This window comes from Ranitomeya variabilis, chromosome 3 (genome assembly GCF_051348905.1).
Source record: "Ranitomeya variabilis isolate aRanVar5 chromosome 3, aRanVar5.hap1, whole genome shotgun sequence".
Taxonomy (NCBI): Eukaryota; Metazoa; Chordata; class Amphibia; order Anura; family Dendrobatidae; genus Ranitomeya; species Ranitomeya variabilis.
Genome location: NC_135234.1, coordinates 436,312,653 through 436,339,744, shown reverse-complemented (window position 1 = coordinate 436,339,744; position 27,092 = coordinate 436,312,653). Strand labels below are relative to the sequence as shown.

At 40.7% G+C, this 27,092-nt stretch overlaps 1 protein-coding gene across 1 annotated transcript in view; it reads left to right on the top strand.

The window, feature by feature from the left end:
- GALNT17 (polypeptide N-acetylgalactosaminyltransferase 17) overlaps positions 1–27,092 on the top strand; it is an 828,236-nt gene that overhangs the window by 647,097 nt on the left and 154,047 nt on the right. Inside the window, exon 6 of the mRNA XM_077296430.1 lies at positions 11,505–11,622. Coding sequence (XP_077152545.1) covers positions 11,505–11,622 — 118 coding nt within the window. The remainder of the gene's footprint in view (positions 1–11,504; positions 11,623–27,092) is intronic.

Genomic DNA, 27,092 nt, shown 5'->3' with positions numbered 1-27,092 from the left:
CCCGACAGACTCAAAGGCCATTATTTGGCCTTGAACTGCCATGGCAAATAACAGGACCACACAATCAAAATATCAGGGCACCAATTGAGTTAAAGCAGAAGTCCCCACACTCTGTTAACCATCTAGATGCTGTAGTCACTATTGACAGCAGCATTAAAGGGATTAAATGACCATAGACTGTGTCAACACTGATCAAGGCTGGTGCAGCAAGTTGCCAGCTGTAGTGTACAGCTGACAGCTGTAGGATTGTCACCTGTCAGGGGATGCTAGTCTCTTACGTCTCAGGTCAGTATTGCTGTGATGTGCTAATTTACTCTTAACTGTGGTCAATTACAGACACTTAAAGGGAACCTGTCACCCCGTTTTTTCAATATGAGATAAAAATACCGTTAAATAGGGCCTGAGCTGTGCATTACAATAGTGTATTTTGTGTACCCTGATTCCCCACCTATGCTGCCGAAATACCTTACCAAAGTCGACGTTTTCGCCTGTCAATCAGGCTGGTCTGGTCAAATGGACGTGGTGACATTGCTGTTTCTTCCCCAAGATCTTGCTTATCTTTCCGTTGGTGGCGTAGTGGTTTGCGCATGCCCAAGTGCCAAATCCACTGCACAGGTGAAGAAAAAGAGCGCGATCTGCCCTATTCCCCTGCTTATCGATGGGGGCGGACATCTTCCTGAGGCCACGCGTGAGCAGATGGAGCGCTCTGCTGCCCGGGGCTTCAGGAAAATGGCCGCGGAATGCCGCGCATGCACAGATGGAGATCGCAGCAGCCATATTTCTGAAGCTGAGATGCGAACTCAGCTTCAGGAAAATGGCCACTGCGATCTCCATCTGCGCACGCGCGGCATCCCACGGCCATTTTCCTGAAGCCCCGGGCAGCAGAGCGCTCCATCTGCGCATGCGCAGCCTCAGGAAGATGGCCGCCCCCACAGATAACCAGGGGAATAGCACAGATCGCTCTCTTTTTCTTCACCTGCGCAGTGGATTCGGCAGTTGGGCATGCGCAAACCACAACACCACCAACGGAAAGATAAGCAAGATCTGGGGGAAGAAACAGCCATGTCACCACGCCCATTTGACCAGACCAGCCTGATTGACAGGCGAAAACGGTGACTTTGGTAAGGTATTTCGGCAGCATAGGTGGGGAATCAGGGTACACAAAATACACTATTGTAACGCACAGCTCAGGCCCTATTTAACGGTATTTTTAGCTCATACTGAAAAAACGGGGTGACAGGTTCCCTTTAAAATAAGTCTGTCAGCTCATAATACCCATTTAAACTAGGCACAGCATCCTGTAGGGGTCTTTGTCCTCAGAAAAATCTTACCTTTACTGTTAAAATCTGTTGCCCTATATTTAAGAAATCACCCTTCATTTTAATATGGTAATCGGGCTCTTGGTTCACTCTGTGAGTGACTGGGCCCTTTCTGCGTATTTTCTAGTTATCTCGACCCCATCTTGTAGTTGGCAATGTCTTCACTAAAATATAGGTCATTGAGCAGTTGTCAGAGTATCAGTACATGTGGAGAACAGGTAACAACACAGCTCAAGGAGAAAGGTTTTTCTAACACTCATCGATATTGTGACAATCTCTGGCTCCTGTAAAGCCATTGTTGTCAATCAATGAATAGGGACTCAGAGACAGTTTAGAAATAAGGTGTTGTGCTTAAATTGAAAACTGATTATAAGTAGAGATGAGGGATCCCGAATTTAAAAGTTTGATGTTCGTTCCGGACAGTTAGTGTCCAGTGCTAAACGCCGAATATAGACTTTCCATGGCAGCCCGTTGCAATGTTCGGAGTCCTGGGAGGAGAGAGATATTTTTTTTTCTTCCAGATCCAAAGTTTGGGTCTCTGTTGTTTTCAATGGGGTTCGGGTTCTGTTTCAAGGTTGGGTACAGTCCTGGTACCCGAACCAAACTTTGGACTAAAGTTCAGGTCGAGTACCAGAACTCAAATCTCTACAGGTCCGATCATTCCAAATTATAAAGTGACACAATCCCTTTAACTAGTGGCATGATCACAATGATGGAGTGAATATTTTATTGAAGATCCATTAATTTTATTTTATATGACTTAGGAAAATACTATTGTAAGTTTAAAATATTATGAAGCTGGTCTTTAATAACCTGAAGAAACACTGTATTCGTTCCTGACTATAAATACATAATGAGTAATGTTGTACATTTTGTATAATTTTTAAACCCCTTAACCCCTTAACGACCGCCAATACACCTTTTAATGGTGGTAGTTAAGAGTACTTAAACCACAACGCCGTTAACAGCACTGTGAAAAAAGTGTATAGCGCCCCCAGAATCAGATTTTCTCTGGCGTCTTGGCTGTCGGTGGTAGCCGAGACCACAGAGAACATGATTCAGGGTGGTTTTTACCGCCCCCCCCGGGTTGAGATCGCCGGTATTAACCATTTACCAGTGAGCGCAATTTGCCATTTAATTTCTCTCTCCTCTGATGTGATCGCACATCAGAGGAGAGAGAAATAAAGTCGTCAATACTTAACAGTGTCTCCCGATGCTCCCCGGCCCTCCTGCTTTCACCAATGGGCACTGCCATCTTTTTCCGGGAAGAAAATGGCGGGCGCATGCGCAGTGCACCCGCCGAGATCTGCTGGCCGGCACCCGGCAACAATAGGAAGATTTTTCCTATTGGTTCACTTTGGTCACCGTGATAGACTCTATCACAGTGATCAAAATAAAAAAAATAGTAAATAAACCCCTCCTTTATCACCCACTTCGTTAGGAAAAAATAATAAAATAAAGAAAATGTATTTATTTCCATTTTCCAATTAAGGCTACAGTTGGGCTAAAGTGAGTTAGTCTAAAGTTAGTGTTAGGGTTGGGGCTAAAGTTAGGGTTAGGGTTGGGGATAAAGTTAGGGTTAGAGTTGGGATTAGGGTTAGGATTGGGATTAGGGCAAGGGTTGAGATTAGAGTTAGGGTTATGGTTAGGGTTGTGATTAGGGTTGGGGGTGTATTGGGATTAGGGTTGGGATTAGGGTTAGGTTTGTGGCTAGGGTTGGCATTAGGGATAGGGGTGTGTTGGGGATTTTGCCTTCCACATTGCTTCACTTTCTGTGAACTATGTAAAGGGATAATAAACTTCTTGAATGTGGTTTTGAGCACCTTGAGGGGTGTAGTTTTCAGAATGGTGTAAGTTTTTGGTATTTTATGTCATGTACACCCCTCAAAGTGACTGTAAATGTGAGACGGACCCTATAAAAATGGTTTTGTAAATTTTGTTGTAAAAATGAGAAATCGTTGGTCAAATTTTAACCCTTAAAGCTTCCTAACAAAAAAAAATTTGTTTCCAAAATTGTGCTGAAGTAAAGTAGACATGTTGAAAATGTTGTTTATTAACTATTTTGTGTGACATATCTCTCTGATTTAAGGGCATAAAAATTAAAATTTTGAAAATTGCTAAATTTTAATTTTTTTTGCCATATTTCCATTTTATTTTATAAATAAATGCAAGTAATATCGAAGAAATGTTACCAGTGACATTAAATACAATATGTCATGAAAAAACATTCTCAGAATCACCGGGATCCGTTAAAGCGTTCTAGAGTTATAACCTCATAAAATGACAGTGATCAGAATTGGCCTGGTCATTAAGCTTCAAATTGGCTCTGTCACTAAGGGCTTAAACCTTATAGTATCCATTGTTATTATTTGAAATAATACACAATTTGGAATTAAAAAATAGCAAATACACCGCATAATCAAATTATTGTTACTTCATTGTTTCATGTACATTGTCCATCAAGATCGATGGTTTTTATATTAAAAGGTTTACATAACTGGTTGGGCACTTAGTAAGTGCAACTTTCTGTGAAATGTATGTTGATGGGGGTGATCATTTCTCACATGCTTACATTCTTATTCACGGCTGCATTCTTACACTATTGTCACTTTAAATCTTACTGTGAAAATATCAGCAGTTGAACATAATTGCTTCAATTACCTTATCTTGGTATAAATGAAAAGAAATTATAAAGCTGAAAGAGAAGGGCATCTGAGGTTAACATGGTGATAAAGGACCTCGGTAATTACTCAAGACATACTTTAAAAAGTTCCAGTATTTTATATTGTGGCCTTTTAATTTTAAAATGAAAAAGTAATTAAGTGATTATAAAGTATGATGAGTGTATAAAATTACTTTTATATGCATGTTTTTGGATGGAAAGCTTCAGTAGTTCTTTATGGGATTTTGGCAAATTTTCTTTCTCTTTACTTTCATTGTCTCTAAAGGGAAAAGTGAAGCTTGTATTGTAGACCTATGGCAATATCTATTTCCCTGCTGCATTTCATAGAAACCTTTTTTTTCTGATTCAAAAGATTAAGAAATAAATATTTTGTAACATTGCTTCTATCTCAGCTGAACTCCAGTATGAAAGCAGACATATCGAAAACTTTTTTTTAACGGAATGCATTGTCAAACATTACATAATGGTTATACATTAAATTTAGTGTTAGGTATATTTTAATTACATTTCTATTTTTCTTTAAGTAGCTATACTAGAGAAAAAAATATCACATTACAGATTTTGCACTGGTCACTAAGGTCTCACAAAAAGCCTCTTGTTCTGCTGTGGTCATTTTGCAGTTTCTTGTTACAATCCCACAAGAATTTTAATACAATTAACTTTTATATATTAGAGATGAAAAAATATTTTGAAATTAGAATTTGCCAACTTCACCAAATTTTCCAAAAATATGATTTGTGGTGAATCAAATTAAGGCAAATTTTAAGTACCGTATTTTTTGATTTACAAAATGCAGCAGAATATAAGACGCACTGCAAATTTTGAGGAGAAAAATAAGAAAAAATGTTTTTTTAATAAAATGGTGGTGCTTCTTATAATCCATGCGTCTTATTGCTTACCGGAGGTGGTGGCTGTGGTGAAGGGGGACCCAGGGTCGCTGCTGGAGGAGGCAGTAGTGGGGTGATTCTGCAGGCCACAGGCTGAGATGGAGGGGTGTCCAGCAGTGCTGCTGGTGTCTGGTGCTGCTGCCTGGTGCTCTGCTGGTGTCTCCGGTGCTGCGGGTGCCTGGATAGTGCTCCGATGGCCATTTTTCAGAAGTCCACCACACATGAAACCATGGGACTTGTGGGGTGGGCCCCGGCAGCACTGGAGTCTGCCACAGCAGCATCAGGCAGCACAGGCCGTACACCCGCAGCACCGGAGACACCAGCAGACCACCAGGCAGCAGCCTTGGACACCTGCAGTAGCACCACCAAAAATGCCCGCAGCACCGCCGGGCACCAGAGACATCCGCAGAGCACTGAGTAGCAGCGCCGAACACCCGCAGTTGCACCGCTGGACACCCACAGCACCGCTGGACACCACTTCATCCCAGCCTGTGGCCTGCAGCAATAGTACAGGTAAGGTACATTCGCATTATAAGATGCATCCCCATTTTCCCCCAAAATTTTGGGGGAAAAAAGTGCATCTTATAATCCAAAAAATACGGTACTCCAAATACTCTGAATAGACGTGCATAAACTTTGAGGTTTCCTAGAACTTTATCAAGCTCACTTATTTTACTTTAATTTCAAGCACTTTAACTTAAATGCAGCCTTGATACGTATGGTTATGAGAAAATCAACAATAAATGTTCTTTACTGATGTACTGTTTCACACTATCTGTAAGTGAGTGCTGTATTGCTTTCTCTCCCTATCACAGTTGCAAAGCCATGAGTTGTGAAATTCTCTCATGATCCAGATTCACTACAAAAGTGTTGCCTGCATTCCCTCCCTCTGCTTTCGCACTGGCTATGATAGTTCCTCTTGATTAGCTATGCTTATTGAGAAGACCACTCTTCTTCTCTCGTAGTCACATGTCTTCTCTTGCTGATGAAATCTTCTGCAATGTGTAAAATGACAGTGGCCATTTTGGTCAATCTTACAAATCAAATCACAAATTGTTCAAGTTTGCCATTTACAGTGAATTCCTAAACATTTGACACAAATTTGATCTGCAACAAATTGATTTGCTCATCTCTACTATATAAAGATACCACAGGATTTCATCATTCACAGTTGGTAACTCAGGTCCTGTTCCCTTCCTTTTCCTGCACAATGATCTATACAAATATCACAAAGTATGCCCACAATATTCTTCTTTAGAAGTTTAATAATTATTTTGTGACCGAGGTTTCTTTGCTAAATTACTTCTATGAAGCAAATGTGCTTATCCCAGCTCATAACGGCTGTTTCGACTGAACCTTCATTTTGTGCAAAAAATAGAAACATATACATTCTGAAGATGAAAACAGAAAATAGAAAAAAAAAGTATTTTAGTATATAGATTAAAGTAGGAAATATAGAGATGACACAATCCTATTAATTTTTTAAAATATCATGTATCAGACCTTTGCATATCTTTCTATTGTGGGATTATTAATTTTTTAACATGCTAACTTGGTAAGACTGTCTATTTTCACTTAAAAACTGGCAATTGATGCTGCTCTATATTTAATTTTAATATATTTAGTGAAAGCGAATGTATTTAGTATTCTTGCTTTAGAATGCAGCCTGCATGACACAGCCATAGCGTACATTCACATAAAACACTACTGCAAAATGTGATATTTAAAAAAAACTATGTTAATCAATTGTGATGATCATTATACATTTATTTGAAATCAGGAAAAGTATATTTTGAGAGCACAAAGATTTATCCATCTCATCTGCCTATCATAGCGGATAATAGATATGGGACAGATAGATAGATAGATAGATAGGTAGATAGATAGATAGATAGATAGATAGATAGATACAGTTGTGCTCAAAAGTTTACATACCCAGGCAGAATTTTTCCTTTCTTGGCCTTTATTCAAAGAATATGAATGATGACACCAAAAACTTTTTCTCCACTCATGGTTAGTGATTTTATGAAGCCATTTATTGTCAAACTACTGTGCTTTCTCTACTTAAATCATAATGACAACCCAAAACATCAAAATGACCCTGATCAAAAGTCTACATACCCCATTTCTTAATACCGTGCATTGCCCCCTCTAACATAAATGACAGCTTGAAGTTTTTTGTGGTAGTTGAGGACAAGGTTCTTTATTTTCTCAGATGGTAAAGCTGCCCACTCTTCTTGGCAAATAGCCTCCAGTTCCTGTAAATTCCTGGGCTGTCTAGCATGAACTGCATGCTTGAGATCTCATCAGAGTGGCTCAATGATATTGAGGTCAGGAGACTGAGCTGACCACTCCAGAACCTTCACTTTGTTCTGCTGTAGATAATGAAAGGTTGACTTGGTCTTGTGTTTTGGATCATTGTCATGATGGAACGTCAAAGTACGTCCCATGCTCAGCTTACGGGATGATGAGTGCAAATTTGCCTTCAGTATTTGCTGATAACAAGCTGAATTCATCTTTCCTTCAACTTTGACCAAGCTTCCTGTGCTGTTGTAGCTCACACATACCCAAAACATCAGCGATCCACCTCCGTGCTTTACCTTAGGAATGGTGTCATTTTCATCATAGGCCTTGTTGTCCTCTCTCCAAATGTAACGTTTATGGTTGTGGCCAAAAATTTCAATTTTGGTCTCCTCACTCCAAATGATCTTGTTCCAGAAGTTTTGAGTCTTGTCTCTGTACTGTTTTGCATATTGTTGGTGAGATATTTTGTGGCATTTGCATAGAAATGGCTTTCTTCTGGTGACTCAACTATGCAACCCATTTTGCTTCAAATGCCTCCTTATTGTGCATCTTTAAACAGCCAGAACACTAGTTTTCAGATAGTCTTGTATTTCAGCTGATGTTATTTGTGGGTTTTTCTTCGCATCCCGAACAATTTTCCTGGCAGTTGTGGATGACATTTTTGTTGATCTACCTGACCGTGGTTTTGTTTTACAGAGCTCCTGATTTTCCATTTGTTAATCACAGTTTGAAAGCTGCTGACTGGCATTATCAATTCATTGGATATCTTTTTGCATCCCTTTTCTGTTTTATACAGTTCAACTACATTTTCTCATAGATCCGTTGACAATTCTTTTGCTTTCCCCATGACTCACAATCCAGAAACATCAGTGACTGGATGAAAGATGCAAGATTCTGTCTTGATCTTAGAAACTCACTCAGCTTTTATGCACACACACTGATTAAAAGCAAACAGGTCATAGGTGAGGATGTTACCTTTAGTAGCCATTCAAACCCATTCAACTCGTGTGCTTGTAATCAGGCCAAAATCACCAGGGTATGTGAACTTTTGATCAGGGTCATTTTGATGTTTTGGGTTGTCATTATGATTTAATAAGAGAAAACACAGTAGTTTGACAATAAATGGCTTCACCTAAACACTAACCATGAGTAAAGTTTTGGTGTTATCATTCAAATTAGATAGATGCGATAGATAGATAGATAGATAGATAGATAGATAGATAGATAGATAGATAGATAGATTAGTAGATATGGGATGGATAGATAGATATGGGGATAGATAGATAGATAGATAGATAGATAGATAGATAGATAGATAGATAGATAGACCATAATGCAGAAAAATGTCTCAATACAGAAATCTGTAAGGCATTGCTCAGACATCGATGTCTAGTTTGCATCTGCAACAAAGGACTTTTTATCAGTATGCTGGATCTGTTTTTTTTTATCTGTTTTCATCTTGTGTATCTGTATTTGCCAATGTATGTCATCCATTTTTCTTATTTTTTTTTTAAAGAAACATAAGTAATCCAAATTTTTTACTTGCAACCAGTCAAGGAAAAACATAAGATGCTTCAGCAGCAATACCCAAAATTATGAACCCTAATGAAGAGGAGTAACCCTAGCATATCCCAAGTGATCTACTGCTCTTCGTGCGTATTAGAACTAGAAAAGTTCCCCTTCATCCTTCCTGAACAAAGCTTACTGGGTGAAAGAATTTTTGGGTTTTGTATGCCAGCAGTAGACGGAGTTGTATTTACAGTAGATCTTCAATAATCATGTTACCTATATATACCTATATATACTTTGATAAGAACTTGCGGGTAATCCCCAATGTTTGCATGCCCTTACTTCTATTACAGGTTTGTTCCACTTGTGCATTGTGTGTCAAAGGTGTGTCTTACATTTTACAATTTTCATATAGATTTTTCTGAATAACAAGTATCCATCTAGATGTTTGTCTCTCTATATGTGATGTTTTAATAAACATAACATTTATATTGCAAAGTTCAACATTTGTCTGTTTGCTGGTGTTTAGATGACAGCTATAGGTTGATGTGTAGGACAATGATGGTAGCTTTCAATTTCTTAGCAAAGCAGTCATATCCAGATGTAAGGAAAATAAACCAGCTCACCCGTGATGCATAAACCAAACCTTGGGAGCACGGACCCGCTGTGTCCAGGCGTATAAAGTCCAAAAAAGAAGAGAATGTCCAGCTGCACCATGGTCATGATTAAGGGAGCTTAGTCTCCAGAAACGTGTTGAGATTCTTACCCATATGGTTCGTGCTGAAGTCTGTATCCTCCACGTTTAAAGTTTGTAAATAAAGAAAACTCTTTTTTACGGATTCGGTGAAGCTGGACATTCTCTTCTTTTTTGGACTTTATACAGATGTAGCCAAGTTTAGCTTAACTGAAATAACACAGTACTGAAAATTAATATGCAAATTGACTCTTCATAGAGGAAGAGGACTTGAACTCTGTAGTGCCACCTGTTGTAAGCAGCAGGTATGTCACTCTCTACAAGGAGAAACGTCCGTTAGACCTCAACACTGAAAATTGCAATTTGACACATAACCTGGCATCAGTCAATGGCTTCTATAATGTTATCGTAATAAACTTAAATGAGATATCTTTCTGTGAAAATTTAACACGTTATTTGCCATTTTAACCCTTTTGCGACATGCGCCGTACATGTACTGCGCATGTCGGGTCCCCTGCTTTGATGTGCGCTCCGGCGGTGAGCGCACATCAAAGTCGCGACATGTCAGCTGTTTTGTACAGCTGACATGTGCGCGCAATAGCGGCGGGTGAAATCGCTATTCACCCGCCGCTATTAACCTGTTAAATGCCGCTGTCAAACGCAGACAACGGCATTTAACTACCGCATCCGGCCGTGCGGCCGGAAATGACATCATCGCCGACCCCCGTCACATGATCGGGGGTCGGCGATGCATCAAAAAGGTAACCATAGAGGTCCTTGAGACCTCTATGGTTACTGATCACTGGTAGCTGTGAGCGCCCCCTGTGGTCGGCGCTCACAGCACACCTGCATTTGAGCTACATAACAGCGATCTGATGATCGCTGTTATGTAGCAGAGCCGATCAGGCTGTGCCTGCTTCTAGCCTCCCATGGAGGCTATTGAAGCATGGCAAAAGTGAAAAAAAAAAGTTTTTAAAAATGTGAAAAATATTAAAAATATAAAAGTTTAAATCACCCCCCTTTCGCCCCATCCTAAATAAAACAATAAAAAAAAAAAAACCTACACATATTTGGTATCGCCGCGTTCAGAATCACCCAATCTATCAAATAAAAAAAAAGCATTAACCTGATCGCTAAAGAGCGTAGCGATAAAAAAAATTTTTTGGTCGCCACGACATTGCGTTAAAATGCAATAACGGGCGATCAAAAGAACGCACCTGCGCCGAAATTGGATCATTAAAAACATCAGCTCGGCACGCAAAAAATAAGCCCTCACCCGACCCCATATCACGAAAAATGGAGACGCTACGAGTATCGGAAAACGGCACTTTTTTTTTTTTTTTTTTTAAAGCAAAGTTTGGAATTTTTTTTCACCACTTGGATAAAAAATAACCTAGTCATGTTAGGTGTTTATGAACTCGTAATGACCTAGAGAATCATAATGGCAGGTTAGTTTTAGCATTTAGTGAACCTAGCAAAAAAGCCAAACAAAAAACAAGTGTGGGATTGCACTTTTTTTGCAATTTCACCGCACTTGGAATTTTTTTCCCGTTTTCTAGTACACGACATGGTAAAACCAATGATGTCGTTCAAAAGTACAACTCATCCCGCAAAAAATAAGCCCTCACATGGCTATATTGACGGAAAAATAAAAAAGTTATGGCTCTGGGAAGGAGGGGAGCGAAAAACGAAAACACAAAAACGAAAAAGGGCCGCGGCATGAAGGGGTTAAACTTGGCTGTATTTGATATTTCTCACTTGCTTCTCTATTTGCATGGTGTTTCTTGTAATTCTAAGTGCTAAAGGTGATTACATAGTAGCAGCATGTTGTCTTATACAGCCTGAGATATACAAGTATTTTGTGTGAAGTTTTTCATGAAGAATTATTTTCTAAAAATGAAGAAAATTGACAAATGCCACAAAGGGATTTTTTGGCTTCTCTTGATTAACATTGAAGGAGAATAGACTGAACTAGATGGACATACAAGTGTTTTTAGTCTTTCAGCATTTTGTAATTGAATTTTCATTACATATTGAAACTGCTGTACATCATGAACTTAATATACTACAAAATATACTTACTGTATGTTTTCTTCTTAATTTCTTAGGACTCCTGCCATGATTGGCTGCTCCTTTGTTGTTAACAGACAATTCTTTGGAGAGATTGGTCTATTGGATCCTGGAATGGATGTTTATGGAGGTGAAAACATTGAACTTGGAATTAAGGTTTGCAAAACTTTGCTATTTATACTACATATTTAAAATGTTTTAATGTTCACAAAATGAATGAGCATAAATAGTTTGATATAAATAGTTTGATATAAATGCTAAATATATACAGTGCCAGTCAACACAAAAAAAAATGCCAAGTGCTAATTATATCATAAAGACCATTTGTATTATAATGCCGGACCGCAATGCAGCAATTAAATATTTAATTAGAGAACAGTAAACCCATCTTACCCTGTGGAAGAAGAAAGTACAATGCATAAAACCGGGTGGTTCCAAACTCCAATGCGCATTTTGCATGGATTTTTCCTTTGCTTTCTCAAGGGGCCCCTTTATATGTGCATAATAATACATCATCTTTTTTGCACCCTTCTCCTGACTGATACATTTCAGCAATGAGATCCTTTTACTTTGTTGTTACCTATTCACAGACAATGGCTTTTTCTGCAACATGCAGCTAAGAAAAGAGCAGGAAAATCAGAATAAATGTAAATGACGGTTGTCGTGTACTGATTACTATTTAGCATAAGTTTCCGTGTGATTGGCTGATTCTGAACACAACCTTATTCCTTATTTACTTTTGCAACCACATTGCTTTAATCTTGTTAATTATATTACATGTGCCTCACCACTCCCAAATTACTTCAGATTGTTTTAAAATGGATTTGTACACATTATGGGTAACATTAAAGGTGGAAAATGTTCTGAAATTCTTCTTGCTGTAATCTTTTTTACATTACAAAATCCTGTCATTTTAATGTGTAAACTTTTTATATCCACTGTAAAAGTTTACTTATTATTAACTTTTGCAAATAATGTGTGAATATTTTTTTTAAATATAACTAGAATACATTAAGGTTTAATATGAAACAGAAACCAATTTTTCCATTTTCATTATTTAGAGAAATACCTTTCAGGAATAATACATTTTGTATTAGCTCAAAGTTCACTTTTTATTTGAAGAAAAATCCAAAAGAATATGAAGAAGCCCAGCAGTAATATTAACATATTCTGCAGCACGTTACCCAATGATGTCCAGAGTGGAGATCGGCAAATTTATTTAAGTGGAATTGAAGCCTTCTTGTGTTTTACAAAAATACATCCTCTCTGGTATATGGATTGTTTGCAATTCTCTCTGTATGAATTCAGCAATAAGGCGACCAGATGGCTCCATTTTGCTGAACTGTAAAGGGCCAGCAAAACGTTAAAAAAAAAATAATAATCATCTCTCAACTCGCTGACTATTTCTACTACTCGCTGTCCCTTAGTGCCTCTTAACCTCTGCTGTACCTTGAATCCACTGAACTTTTCACACTAGGCCAGGACTTCTGGTCATTACCAGGAAGTACAGCTCTGGCAAAAATTAAGAGACCACCACATCAAAACCCTGTCATGGGCAGCCCAATCTTCAGACCTGAACCCCATTGATGACCTCTGGAGTCAGGGCCGGCCCGAACATATAGGCAAACTAGGAGGCCTCCTAGGGCGCCGACCCTAAGGGGGCGCCAGAGAAAAAATAGAAAAAATTATAAAAAATCTTTTCAAAAGGCAAAAGGTGTATGGAGCGGAGCTGAATGTGTATGAGGTGTATGGAGCGGAGCCGTGTGTGTATGAGGTGTACGGAGCGGAGTCGTGTGTGTATGAGGTGTATGGAGCGGAGCTAAATGTGTACGAGGTGTATGGAGTGGAGCGCGTGTGTACGGAGCGCAGCCGCGTGTGTAGGAGTAGCTATGTGTGGCCATTATACGGTACGAAGTATCATGTGCGGCCAATATACAGTATGGAGCATCATGTGTGGTCATTATACAGTATGGAGCATCATGTGTGGCCATTATACAGTATGGAGCATCATGTGTGGCCATTATACAGTATGGAGCATCATGTGTGGCCATTATACAGTATGGAGCACTGTGTGGTCATATTTTTTGTTTATAATTATTCTTTATGAAACAGTGTGATCAGCAGTGCTAAATGGGTGTAGTTGGGACGTGGATATGGGTGTGGCTAGTTATGAATGGGTGTGGTCAGAGGCGTGGTGTTAAATTTGCCGCGGCATGCTTAGCACGCCGCAAACTTTGTCCCTCTTTCCCATCTTCAAAAGTTGGGAGGTATGTTAAAAGTAGTAGGGGCGCAACAAAATAGTTTCGCCTAGGGCGCCGTAATCTCTCAGGCCAGCCCTGTTCGGAGTGTAATCAAGAGGATGATGGATAGTTACAGGCCATCAAACAAAGAACTGCTTAAATTTTTGTGCCAGAAGCAGTGTGAAAAACTGGTGGAAAGCATGCCAAGATGCATGAAAGCATGATTAAAATCATGGTTATTCCACAAAATATTGATTTCTGAACTCTTTCTGCGTTAAAACATTAGTATTGTTGTTTCTAAATGATTATGAACTTGTTTGCAATATTTGAGGTCTGAAAGCACTGGTTATTTTTATTTTGACCATTTCTCCTTTTCAGAAAAAAAATACAAAATTTATTGCTTGGAAATTTGGAGACATATTAGCAGAAGTTTATAGAATTATTGAAAAATTTTCAAAAATATACCTATAAAGAGAAAAAAACAGACAAACTGAACATTTTGCAGTGGTCTCTTAATTTTTGCCAGAGCTGTATATTCCAGGGGTTCACTTGAAAAATGCTAAAAAAAATGTTAATGGCTAGTCTGATGTTTACCAACATCCCATGACAAATACCAAATGTTATCTGTTTCATCATTAAAACAAATAGAAACATTGTAAGTGTTAAAAAGGACAGCTTTATCTGGTCACCTACTAATATATACTGCTGTATATAATAAAACAGCCTGCAAAGCTTACAAATCATTTCCAGCATTTTGATACAGGAATCGAGGTCATGATGGATAAAAACAAATCATGTTCATCTTGTTCTAAGGCCTTCTACAAGTAATTTCTTGTCATTTTACTTTAAGCAGTGAAGGTTGCACAGAAGACGTGCCAAGCATTAGTCTGCTTCTTCATTCAGCATAACAATTTTTTTCTTGCATTGTATTTGACACATAAATTAGGGGTTGATGTCAAGTGGTATGAGAAATCGAAGCTATGTAAACATACAGTATATACATTTGTTTTGTTCAGGTAAATTTAACTGCAACACTAATATTTCCCCATGGAAAATGTTAGCACACGTTGATGAGATTTCTAAAATCTCATCCAGTTGCCTTTACTGTAGTCCACTGCAAAAATGTTCCAATATCTGTAAAATCTACAGATGATTCTCAATTTATGAATTTTTTCTTACATACAATGGGTACGGAAAGTATTGAGACCCCTTTACATTTTTCACTCTTTGTTTCATTGCAGCCATTTGGTAAATTCAAAAAAGTTCATTTTCTCACATTAGTGCACACTCTGCACCCCATCTTGACAAAAAAACCTGAAATATAGTAGTTTTTGCAAATTTAATAAAAAAAGAAAAAGTGAAACATCACATGGTCATAAGTATTCAGACCCTTTGCTCAGACACATTTAAGTCTCATGCTGTCCATTTCCTTCTGATCCTCCTTGAGATGATTCAACTCCTTCATTGGAGTCCAGCTGTGTTTAATTAAACTGATAGGACTTGATTTGGAAAGCCACACACCTGTCTATATAAGACCTCACAGTACATGTCAGACCAAATGAGAATCATGAGGTCAAAGGAACTGGCCAAGGAGCTCAGAGACAGAATTGTGGCAAGGCACAGATCTGGCCAAGGCTACAGCAGAATTTCTGCAGTACTCAATGTTCCTAAGAGCACAGTGGCCTCCATAATCCTTAAATGTAAGAAGTTTGGGACCACCAGAAGACTTACTAAACCAGGACGTCCAGCCAAACTGAGCAATCGTGGTAGAAGAGCCTTGGTGAGAGAGGTAAATAAGAACCCCAAGATCACTCTGGCTGAGCTCCACAGATGCAGTAGGGAGATGGGAGAAAGATCCATAAAGTCAACTATCACTGCAGCCCTCCACCAGTAGGGCCTTTATGGCAGAGTGGACCGATGAAAGCATCTCCTTCCGTGCAAAAACATATGAAAGCACGCGCAGAGTTTGCTTAAAAACACATGAAGGACTCCCAGACTATGAAAAATAAGATTCTCTGATCTGATGAGATGAAGATAGACATTTTTGGTGATAATTGTAAGCAGTATGTGCCCAATACAATCCCAACAGTGAAACATGGTGATGGCAGCATCATGCTATGAGGGTGTTTTTCAACTGTAGGGATAGGAAGACTGGTTGTCATTAAAGGAAACATGAATTGTACAGAGATATCCTGGATGAAAACCTCTTTCAGAGTGCCCTGGACCTCAGACTTGTCCGAAGGTTCACCTTCCAACAAGACAATGACACTAATCACACAGCTAAAATAGCAAAGGAGTAGCTTCAGAACAACTCTGTGACCATTCTTGACTGGCCCAGCCAGAGCCCTGACCTAAACTCAAAAGAGCATCTCTGGAGAGATCTGAAAATAGCTGTCCACCAACACTCACCATCAAACCTGACAGAACTGTAGAGGATCTGCAAGGAAGAATTGCAGAGGATCCCCAAATCCAGGTGTGAAAAACTTGTATCATTGCCAAGAAGACTCATGTCTGTACTAGCCCAAAAGGATGCTTCTATTCAATACTGAGCAAATGGTCTGAATACTTATGACCATGTGATATTTCAGTTTTTCTTTTTTAATAAATTTGCTAAATTATTACATTTCTGTTTTTCAGTCAAGATGGGGTGCAGAGTGTACATTAGTGAGAAAAAAATGATTTTTTTAATTTACCAAATGGCTGCAGTGAAACAAAGAGTAAACAATTTAAAGGGGTATGAATACTTTCCGTACCAACTGTATATAAATAGATAGATAGATAGATAGATAGATAGATAGATAGGTAGGTACAGTGCCTTGTGAACTTTTCCACATTTTTTCACTTTGCACCCACAAAGTTAAATGTATTTTATTGAGATTTTAGGTGATATACCAACATAAAGTAACAAGCATTTGCAAAGTATAAAGGAAATAATGAATGGTTTTTTAATTATTTTAAAAATATAAATCTGAAAATTGTGAATTGTATTTCAGCCCCCTGTACTCTGTTCACATTCACCTCAAAAGTCACTCTGCTAAACTCACTGGCTGCGACGTCTCAGCCGCTGCGAGCTACAATCAGGGCTGCCGCCTTCAGATTATCAGTGCGTGGCAGGTACAGGCCACATCTTGCTCCATCGTGTCTAGAATGGAGTTGCTCCTGTGAGGCATGACATCAAGGAAAAGGGAGGAGCCTTATGGATTACACCACTGTTCTCATAACAGGAAGTTGCAGTGCACGAGTGAGGGGAAGAGAGGAGTGAGGTGAAAATGAGAGGAGTGAGGGGAAAATGAGAGGAGTGAGGGGAAAATAGTAGGGTGAGGGAAAAATAGTAGAGAGAGGGAAATATTAGAGATGTGAGGTAAAAATGATAGGAGTGAGGGAGACATAGTGGAGTGATCGGAAAATGACAGGTGTGAGGTCAAAATGACAGGTGTGAGGGGGGAAAATGAGAGGAGTGAGGGGGAAAATGAGAGGTGTGGGGAGGAAAGTGAGAGATGTGAGGTGCTGCTGGAGCATGATGCTGTGTATAGAGAAGAGTGAGGCGCTGCAGGTGTAGGCTGTGTATTAGGCTACATTCCAATGTTCAGTATTTGGTCAGTATTTTCCCTCAGTATTTATAAGCCAAAACCACGAGTGGGAGAAAAACACAGAAGTGGTGACTAGGGTGGAGCGAAACGGGTCGGCAATTTTCAGAAGTCGCCGACTTTTGGCAAAGTCGGGTTTCATGAAACCCGACCCGACCCCTGTGTGGGGTCGGCCATGAAGTCGGCGATCTTCTGAATCTGGAATCGGAATTCCGATACCGATTCCCGATATGTTTAAGATATCGGGAATTGGTATCGGAATTCAGATTTAAGTGTAAAATAAAGAATTAAAATAAAAAATATTGCTATACTTACCCTCTGACGGGCCCTGGTACTAACCGGGAACCTTCCTTCCTTAGAATCAGGAAGGAACGAAGCCGAGGGTGAGTATATTCCTATTAGGTATATACTCACCCTCGGACACGCCCTACTTCTTTCCGGCAGCCTTCCTTCCTAAGAATCAGCCCTTCCAGGACCTTCGGTGACGTCACGGTGACGTCGCGGCTTGTGATTGGTCGCGCGAGCGGTCACATGGGCGGCCATGCGACCAATCACAAGCCGCGACGTCACCGCGACGTCACCGCAAGGTCCTGGAAGGCTGATTCTAAGGAAGGAAGGTTCCCGGTTAGTACCAGGGCCCGTCAGAGGGTAAGTATAGCGATATTTTTTATTTTAATTGTTTATTTTACACTTAAATATGGATCCCAGGGCCTGAAGGAGAGTTTCCGCTCCTTCAGACCCTGGGAACCATTGGAAACCCAATGCACTGCTTTGGGTTTCGAGTTTCGGCCGACCCCGACCCCGACTTTTTTATAGGATCGGCCGATTTCACTCGACCCGACTTTTGAAAAAGTCGGGTTTCGTGAAACCCGACCCGATCCTACAAAAGTAAAGGTCGCTCAACCCTAGTGGTGACGTGTTTCTAATATACTTTTCCTCTGATTGTTTTACTCCAAGTTTTTGCTTACAAATACTGAGGTAAAAATACTGACCAAATAACGTGTGAACGAGGTTTAAAGGAGAAAAGTGTGGTGCTGCAGAAGAAGTAGGCTGTGTATACGATACGCTTTATTGCAATTAGTGCAATTTCTCTCGGGATCAAGTGTTTCCAATTGTATATGGAAGAGTGTGAGGTGCTGCCAGAGGAGGCGACTATAAAGGAGAAAAGCTGTGCTGCAGAAAAGTGCTGTGTATAAAGGAGGAGCATGATGTGCAGGAGGAGGCTGTGTAAAAAGAATGAGCATGAGGTGCAAGAGGAATAAGACCCCTTAACTGCCTCAGTTAAAAGTTGTATCGGCAGTCGTTAAGGGGTTAATATTCTGTTAAAAAACCTTTTGCTTCAACAAAGATATTATATATAATCATTATAATTTCTTATAACTAACCGCAGTTAGTTACTATGCCCGGGCAACACCGGCTCTTCAGCTAGTTGTATATAACTATGGGTCTCCATTGTAGCATGTGACTGTAAGGCCATTAAATATACATGTATAATATAGGTCCTTCTGTGTACATACAATCTTTTATACTCTGTTTTTACTATGTTCATTATTTAAGTGTGTGTGCCTGTTATCCTACATTTTTTCTGCACATCAACTTGTTTTCCTCAATAAAGAATTTGTATATTGGATTTCCTGTGTTGTTTTATTCTAATCTAACTACTGATTGGTCTAGTTATCTTTTTGACCAGCAAATATAGGTGTATGTGATATTTATAGTTACAATTTAGTTTTCCACGTGCATATATATATATACATATATATATATATATATATATATATATATATATATATATATATATATATATAGTTGAAACCATAAGTTTACATAAGCTATACAGTGAAGGAAGTAATTATTTGATCCCTTGCTGATTTTGTAAGTGTGCCCACTGACAAGTACATGAACAGTCTATAATTTTAAGGGTAGGTTAATTTTAACATTGAGAGATAGAATATCAAAAATAAAATCCAGAAAATCACATTGTAGAAATTATCTAAGTTAATACAGGTGGGGTGGAAGACATTCCAATGGGCCGCAGGTGGAAAATTTGAACTTTCAGCAGGGGGCAGGGTGAAAGACTAAGCAAAGGAACTGAAGGCACTCTCAGCCAACCAATCTAAAGCCACCTTTACTTGTTCTGGCCTCACTTTTCGTACAGCGGTACTTGTGCCTATGAAATTATGCAGAATGTCATGACACCTGCATGCACCAGATAAAGGTGTTTCCTTTGGGCACATAGCAGGCAGGGCTGTGGAGTCTGTAAGCTAAACCTACAACTCCTCAATTTCCCTGACTCCCGACTACACGACTCCGACTCCTCAGCATTGCCTCACTATTAGTGATGAGTGAATTTCTTTGGAAAATGATCAACAAACATAAATTCGGCACAAACATGCCACATTCGGATTTGTGATAGGAAACACAAGCAAAATGTTATAAAACTAAAAAAAAATTGGTAACATTCAGGTAAAAAGTGCCAGAAAATATTTATGTTGCCTCAAAAGTATTTTCAGCACTTCAGCAACAATAATGGTGGTGTATCATGAGCTTTAGGCACGTGTTTGATGAGGGGAGGGGGTTGCAACGCTCACAGGAGCTGCATTCTTGTAAACAGTGTTATTTGTTTTCTCCTAACTTTATGTGTGGACATTGTGACTAGCCAATAAGGGCGCAGGAAACATCCACAATGTCCTAGCATAATGGCTTTTGTCATTGGCTGCTGAAATCACATGTATGTCTCCATATAAAGAGCGGTCATCTTGTTTTAGTGCCATTTTGACATTGTGAAAGTGCAGAGAGGCTGCTCCTGATGCTGGAATTGTTAGAAGCAAGATTTTACTTTCCAGGATTTTTTTTTTGTCATTACTGAGGTCCAGAGACAAAGCTAGCTGGGCACATGTCCTGCAAGTGTGTTGTGCACTGCTTCTATTGTGCCCCATGAATGAGTACAGTGTTCTAAATCTTATTTTTTCACTAGCTAAATGTAAAGCAGCATGCCATATCCCACTTTGTTATTTAGTGCTGTGGTGACAGTGTTCTGTGATTTGAGCTGCTGTGCATGAAGAAATATTTTTTGGGGGCAGTTGCTAGCATGATTCACAATGCCATATCACTCCTTGTTATTTAGTGGTGGTGGAATTCAACAGCGTGTATAGCTCATGCACATTAATACAAATATATAGATTTTTTCTGTTGCTAAATGCCAACAGCCCGCTGTATTCCACTTTGTCTTTTTGTGCCGATGATATGAACCTGTCTGCAGGCCTAATGCACATAAAAAAAAAATTTCTGTTGCTGAATGTGATACAGCCCGCCATATCCCACATTATCATTTTGTGCAAAACATGATACATCCCGCTATATCACACATTGTCATTTTGTGGCAGTGATATCAACTTGTCTGCAGACCTAATGCACATTAAATAAATTATAATTATTTCTGTTACTGAATGTGATACAACCGGCCATATCACACCTTGTAATTTTATGGCGGTGATATGAAGCTGTCTGCAGACCTCACATGCATTAAGATATTTATTTTTTTCTGTTGATAAACATGATACAGCCTGCTATATCCAACCTTTTCATTTAGTGGCGTTGAAATTGTTCTGTGTGCAGAGCTGCTGCACATTACAATTAATTTATTTTATTTTTTCTACAAACGTGATACAGCAGACGAGATATGAGTTTGAATTTGTTTTGAGCATACCTTCTAGATTATGTGCATCTTTGGCATCCAATTTCTCATGGCCATCTTTTATTCCTAGCTTGAGACACGCATCTGTTACACCTATCTTCTGATGAGCATCAAACGTTCTCTGGTAATTGATGTTTGGTAAATGAGTAATCGTTGCAGGCTGGATCCTGGATCTCGTACCTCTCATAACAACCCTGTCATTGATTATGTTGTACAATTCCGTTCCAATAATGGCCCTTTTTCTGATCAGTTTGTGTAACAACACATCGGCCATATTTCTGCTGCAAACTTGGACCTTACCAGCAGCAACTATAGGAAATGCAATGCATCAGACAATCTTCTAGATTATACAGGCCTCATCCACACTAAAAATATTTTTTTTACGTTACGTTGGTCATATCGCATATCAACTGATTAACCAGTAGTTGGGGTACACATCCAGGATCCAGACGGGCTCACTTGAACACTGATGGGTAACTAGTTTTTACACTCTTATGCCCTATATGTTGTAAGGCATATATGTATGTATGGTAATACGGTCAGCACCACTACTAGCTGCTAATATTTATTCTAGCTACCATGCATCAGATTTAACTCTCCACACACATATGGAGTTCATTGTTACTTGTTGCTGCAACATATAACTTATACTATTATTACAATTGTGCCCTGATCTGTGAACCTGGTGTATTGGTTGCACCAATGGACACAGTCACAATTCACTTTTTCATAATATGAAGTCTTTTCCATATGTGCTATGTATGTGCTTTTATGCAAGTTGAATTATCAATAAACATGTTTTAATGTTACTTTTTGGGCCACTTTTTTGACTCTTTGTCCTCCAAAATTAGTAATATGATTTTGAGTCGCCTTATGTTTATAAATTTACTGACAATTGTGTTAATATATGATTAACCAGTAGTCCGAAAGATCTCTATAGCATCTGAAGTGGAATAGCAGAAGTCAGCATGACAGTGCTTTCTGCAGCAGTGAATCCAGGCTTGGACAATGGCGGAGGAATTGATGTACCATCAGGTTGAAGATGCGAGCCATGCAAGGCATGTGTGTAAGGCTGGTCCGGCATAGGGCCACCACCAGATTTGCACCATTATTGAACATGGCCTTCCCTGGCTCCATAAGGTGGAAAGGCTGCATTTCCATGGCCAATTTGCAATAATCACAGAGATTACAGGCCATGAGTCATACAGAGACAAGCGCTGTGATCTTTGTAGGGAACAGTTCTCAGCTGTCCCCTATCATCCAGACAATGACACAATTAGGCGACGAATCATCCGAGGAGGCTGCAGGCTGTTGGCAAAAATTAGTACTCAGAAAAGTAATACTGAGCATGTGGCTTATCCATGTCTAGACTAGAATACATGGAATATGTGTATATCCCGCCATACGATCACTGCTAACTCCTCGCTGCCAACAACAATCCTGTTTCTAACCCAATAAATAAATACGGCCCACCCTTAACCCATCCCCTGTGTCTAGCTATTTTGCCTCATATAATTTCTCCCCTATGCCTCCAAACTACTGGAACAACACTTCCATTTTCAACTGTCCTCTCACCACTTCTTTTGCTCCCACTTTGACTGCTTACAGTCTGGCTTCAAACTGCACCATTCCACTGAAACTGCCCTGACTAAAGTCACCAACAACCTACTAACCATCAAATGAAAGTGATGTGAGTTTCTCTTCCTCCTTCTCTTGAACCTGTCAATCTGGCATCTGCCTTTGACACAGTGGACCATTCACTCTTACTACAGACTTTCTTATCTGTTGACATTAGAGACTTGGCCCTTTGTTGGATCTCCTAGTACCTAACAGACAGGACATTCAGTGTCTCCCACTCACAGACCACCTCCTCATCTTGCCCCCTATGTGTCATGTCCACCAAGGTTCAGTTTTAGGACCGGGAACTGTGCTTAGGGGGCACGCGTTTGCGCATCCTTCTTTTTAAAGGGACCTCCCGCATAAACCTAAGGTATTCCCAGCCTATAGCTGGGTGACACCTTCTATTTAAGGCTTCTCCTTCAATATGGAGGTGCATGAGCTATGTTGTTAGTTTGCGTTGCATGTTTGCTAGTTGTCAGGTTCCATAGATCCGCCCGTCTTCTTGTCTACCCTGTACCCATCTGTTCTTACCTGTCTGTGCCCGTCTGCTCATACCTGTCTGTGCTCTTCTGTCCAGCAGCCAGTCCAGCCCACACCTACCATTGTTTTTCTGTTCCTCAGCTGGTCCCATCTGCATCCGTGGTTCCAGAGTCCCTACAGTGCCTGTCTGCATTTTTCATCCCTCCTTCAGGCAGTAGCAGCTTACCTGCTGTAGGGGGTCAGCTGTCACCTTCTTTAGGTCAGCCATGGATTAGCACCTGGTGCCACCTCTTTGTCCCTCCTTGGGTAGCAGTTTTCCACTGCTACCACTTGTCCGAGTAGGCATTTGGTAGGCCACCTAGTTACAACCCTTCCAGGCTTTCAGAGGGATAGGGAACAGTGATTCCACTACCTTGCCCATTACAGTCTCCATCTGCTGGATTGGCTGAAGTGGAAGAGGTTTGGTCCCCGCTATACTAGTTCTACTATATTGCAATTGATGGCACTTTGTTGGTGTCTGCCACTATTTTTTGTAAATATGTAGACTCCTGGTTGGGTCTCCTTCATGTTGACTGTAGCAGTAGGCCTCCAAGACCGTCAGGCCTTTACTTCTTTATAATCAACTAACCATGTTAATGTCCTTAGATTTTTCTGATATTAGTAGTCTAGCATATAATATTTGTGCCACCTGAGTGTGACTGAGTATGAAAGCAGGTTGAGCTGTTGCATGTGGTATCAGGGCTCCCAACACAGGAGGACTACGCCAATGCCTCACCCACCTCATCAATTGAAAGCTTTAAATGCTGTCCCAGAAGCCGATACCTCATGCCTGGCTGATTGCTGCAGTGTCATGCTACAATTTGTGCTGTCTGTGGATTGAGGCCACTTTCCTGATGTCTGTCCCGCATTTGATGTGTTTTGGCAGCATTTGGGGACATTATAAGGTGTTATGCATGCATTTGTTTTTGCCTCCCATTGACATGAATGGCGTACGGTTATGTTCAGCAAATATTCAAAGGATTAATTGGCCAACATTGCAAATTCGGCAATCATAACTGAACCAAACATCGAAATATTAGCTCATCTCTTGATAACTAACCATGATAAACCAGTACTTTCATCAGTAAATGCCTGTGACCGGCAGTAACCTTTTGTACCGCCACTCACAGCTGCTGGCTCACATGCTGTCATCTAATAGCATGAGAACCACAGCGCTCTGACCATTGTTAATGAACTTACTGCCTATGAGAGCCGCCAGTGTTTTTCTCACTGTCACACAGATGACAGCATGGGAAACAGCCAATGTTCGTGGTGCCACACCCGAACAGTAACACAGACTTCCTGGAGAAGCCTGTGTTTGGGGTATGTGCATTGACACTAGGTTTTTGGTATGGATCCTGAAATTTACTGATCAGAAGGCATTTGCAATATTGGTCTAAAAGTTAGATGTCCAGCTATGGGAGTTTCTTTAGTTTTATATTCAAAGGCTATCATGGTGCAGAGCAAGTCGGCAATGCAGGCGGGAATAAAGTATATACCTTTCAGCAATGAGATACACTTTTGTCTTGGATGCGATAAGAGGAGGAGATTGCACTATTTTTCAGCATCACATCAGGCCACACGTCATGCCTGCATGACTGAAACATGTTACAATGTTCTGCCACATCTCTGGACATGTTTGCAACCGAGCACATCTAGGATGTCATTGGTCAATAATTGCAAAGGAAGTTGACAGCAGCGGCTTTTGTTAATTTGTATATCTAAGTGCATTCAGCATGGCAGAGCATTCCTCAGAAAACCATTAATAACTTCACGGATAGCATGCCAATTGTGTAAGGGTCTTCTCTGTCATGTTTCCCAATGGCAGGGAATTTGTCAACGTAACACGGGCAAAAACAGGACGAGCTCTAGGGTGATGGAACCTGAGCTGACCGCGATCCTGAACCTCAACACTCAACTAACAGTAGCCGGGGGACGTTCCTGGGGGGCCCCTAGACGTCTCGCGCCAGCCGGAGATCTAGCTTCCCCTATCAGAAGAATAACAGACCTCACTTGCCTCCAGAGAAATATTCCCACAGAGATAGCAGCCTCCCACATATAATGACGGTGAAATGAGAGGAAGGCACAAACGTAGTTATGAAAACAGATTCAGCAAAATGAGGCCCGCTTAAGCTAGATAGCAGAGGATACAAAAGGTGAACTGCGCGGTCAGCTGAAAAACCCTTCAAAATACCATCCTGAAATAACTTGAACTCATGTGTCAACTCATGGTACATGAGTGGTAATTTCAGCCCACTAGAGCAACCAGCAGCAGAGAATTACATATCTGCAAGCTGGACTAAAAAACATGAAAGCAATCATGAAACAGGGAAATACAGACTTAGCTTGTCTTGAAGGCCTAGGAGCAGGTAACAGAGACACACACTGATACATTGATAGCCGGCAAGGGAATGACAGGAAAGCCAGGTTAAATAGGAAACACCCAGCCACTGATGGACAGGTGGAAACCAGAGACCGCAACCCACCAAAGTCACCCAGTACCAGTTGTAATCACCAGAGGGATCCCAAAAACAGAATCCACAACAGTACCCCCCCCTTGAGGAGGGGTCACTGAACCCTCACGAGAACCCCCAGGGCGATCAGGATGAGCTCTATGGAAGGCGCGGACCAAATCAGTCGCATGAACATCAGAGGCGACCACCCAGGAATTATCCTCCTGACCATAACCCTTCCACTTAACCAAATACTGGAGTTTACGTCTGGAAACACGAGAATCCAAGATCTTCTCAACAACATACTCCAATTCTCCCTCCACCAGCACCGGAGCAGGAGGCTCAACCGAAGGAACAACAGGCACCTCATACCTCCGCAATAACGACCGATGGAACACATCATGAATAGCAAATGATGCTGGGAGATCCAAACGAAAAGATACAGGGTTAAGAATCTCCAAGATCTTATAAGGACCGATGAACCGAGGCTTAAACTTGGGAGAAGAGACCTTCATAGGGACAAAACGAGAAGACAACCACACCAAGTCCCCAACACGAAGTCGGGGACCCACGCGGCGACGACGATTAGCAAACTGCTGAGCCTTCTCCTGAGACAACTTCAAATTGTCCACCACCTGATTCCAAATCTGATGTAGCCTATCCACCACCACGTCCACTCCAGGACAATCCGAAGGCTCCACCTGACCAGAGGAAAAACGAGGATGAAACCCCGAATTACAAAAGAAAGGAGAAACCAAAGTAGCAGAACTAGCCCGATTATTAAGGGCAAATTCGGCCAGTGGCAAAAAGGCAACCCAGTCATCTTGATCAGCAGAAACAAAACACCTTAAATAAGTTTCCAAGGTCTGATTAGTTCGCTCCGTCTGGCCATTCGTCTGAGGATGGAATGCAGACGAGAAAGACAAATTAATGCCCATCTTAGCACAAAACGTCCGCCAAAATCTAGACACAAACTGGGATCCCCTGTCCGAAACGATATTCTCCGGAATCCCATGCAAACGAACCACGTTCTGAAAAAACAAAGGGACCAACTCAGAGGAGGAAGGCAACTTAGGCAAGGGTACCAAATGAACCATCTTAGAAAAGCGGTCACACACAACCCAGATAACGGACATTTTCTGTGAGACAGGGAGATCTGAAATAAAATCCATGGAAATGTGCGTCCAAGGCCTCTTCGGGATAGGCAAGGATAACAACAACCCACTGGCCCGAGAACAGCAAGGCTTAGCCCGAGCACACACTTCACAAGACTGCACAAAGGTGCGCACATCCCTTGACAAGGAAGGCCACCAAAAAGACCTGGCCACCAAGTCTCTAGTACCAAATATTCCAGGATGACCAGCCAACACAGAAGAATGGACCTCGGAGATGACTCTACTGGTCCAATCATCCGGAACAAACAGTCTTTCTGGTGGACACGGATCAGGTTTATCCGCCTGAAACTCCTGCAATGCACGTCGTAAGTCTGGGGAGACGGCGGACAATATTA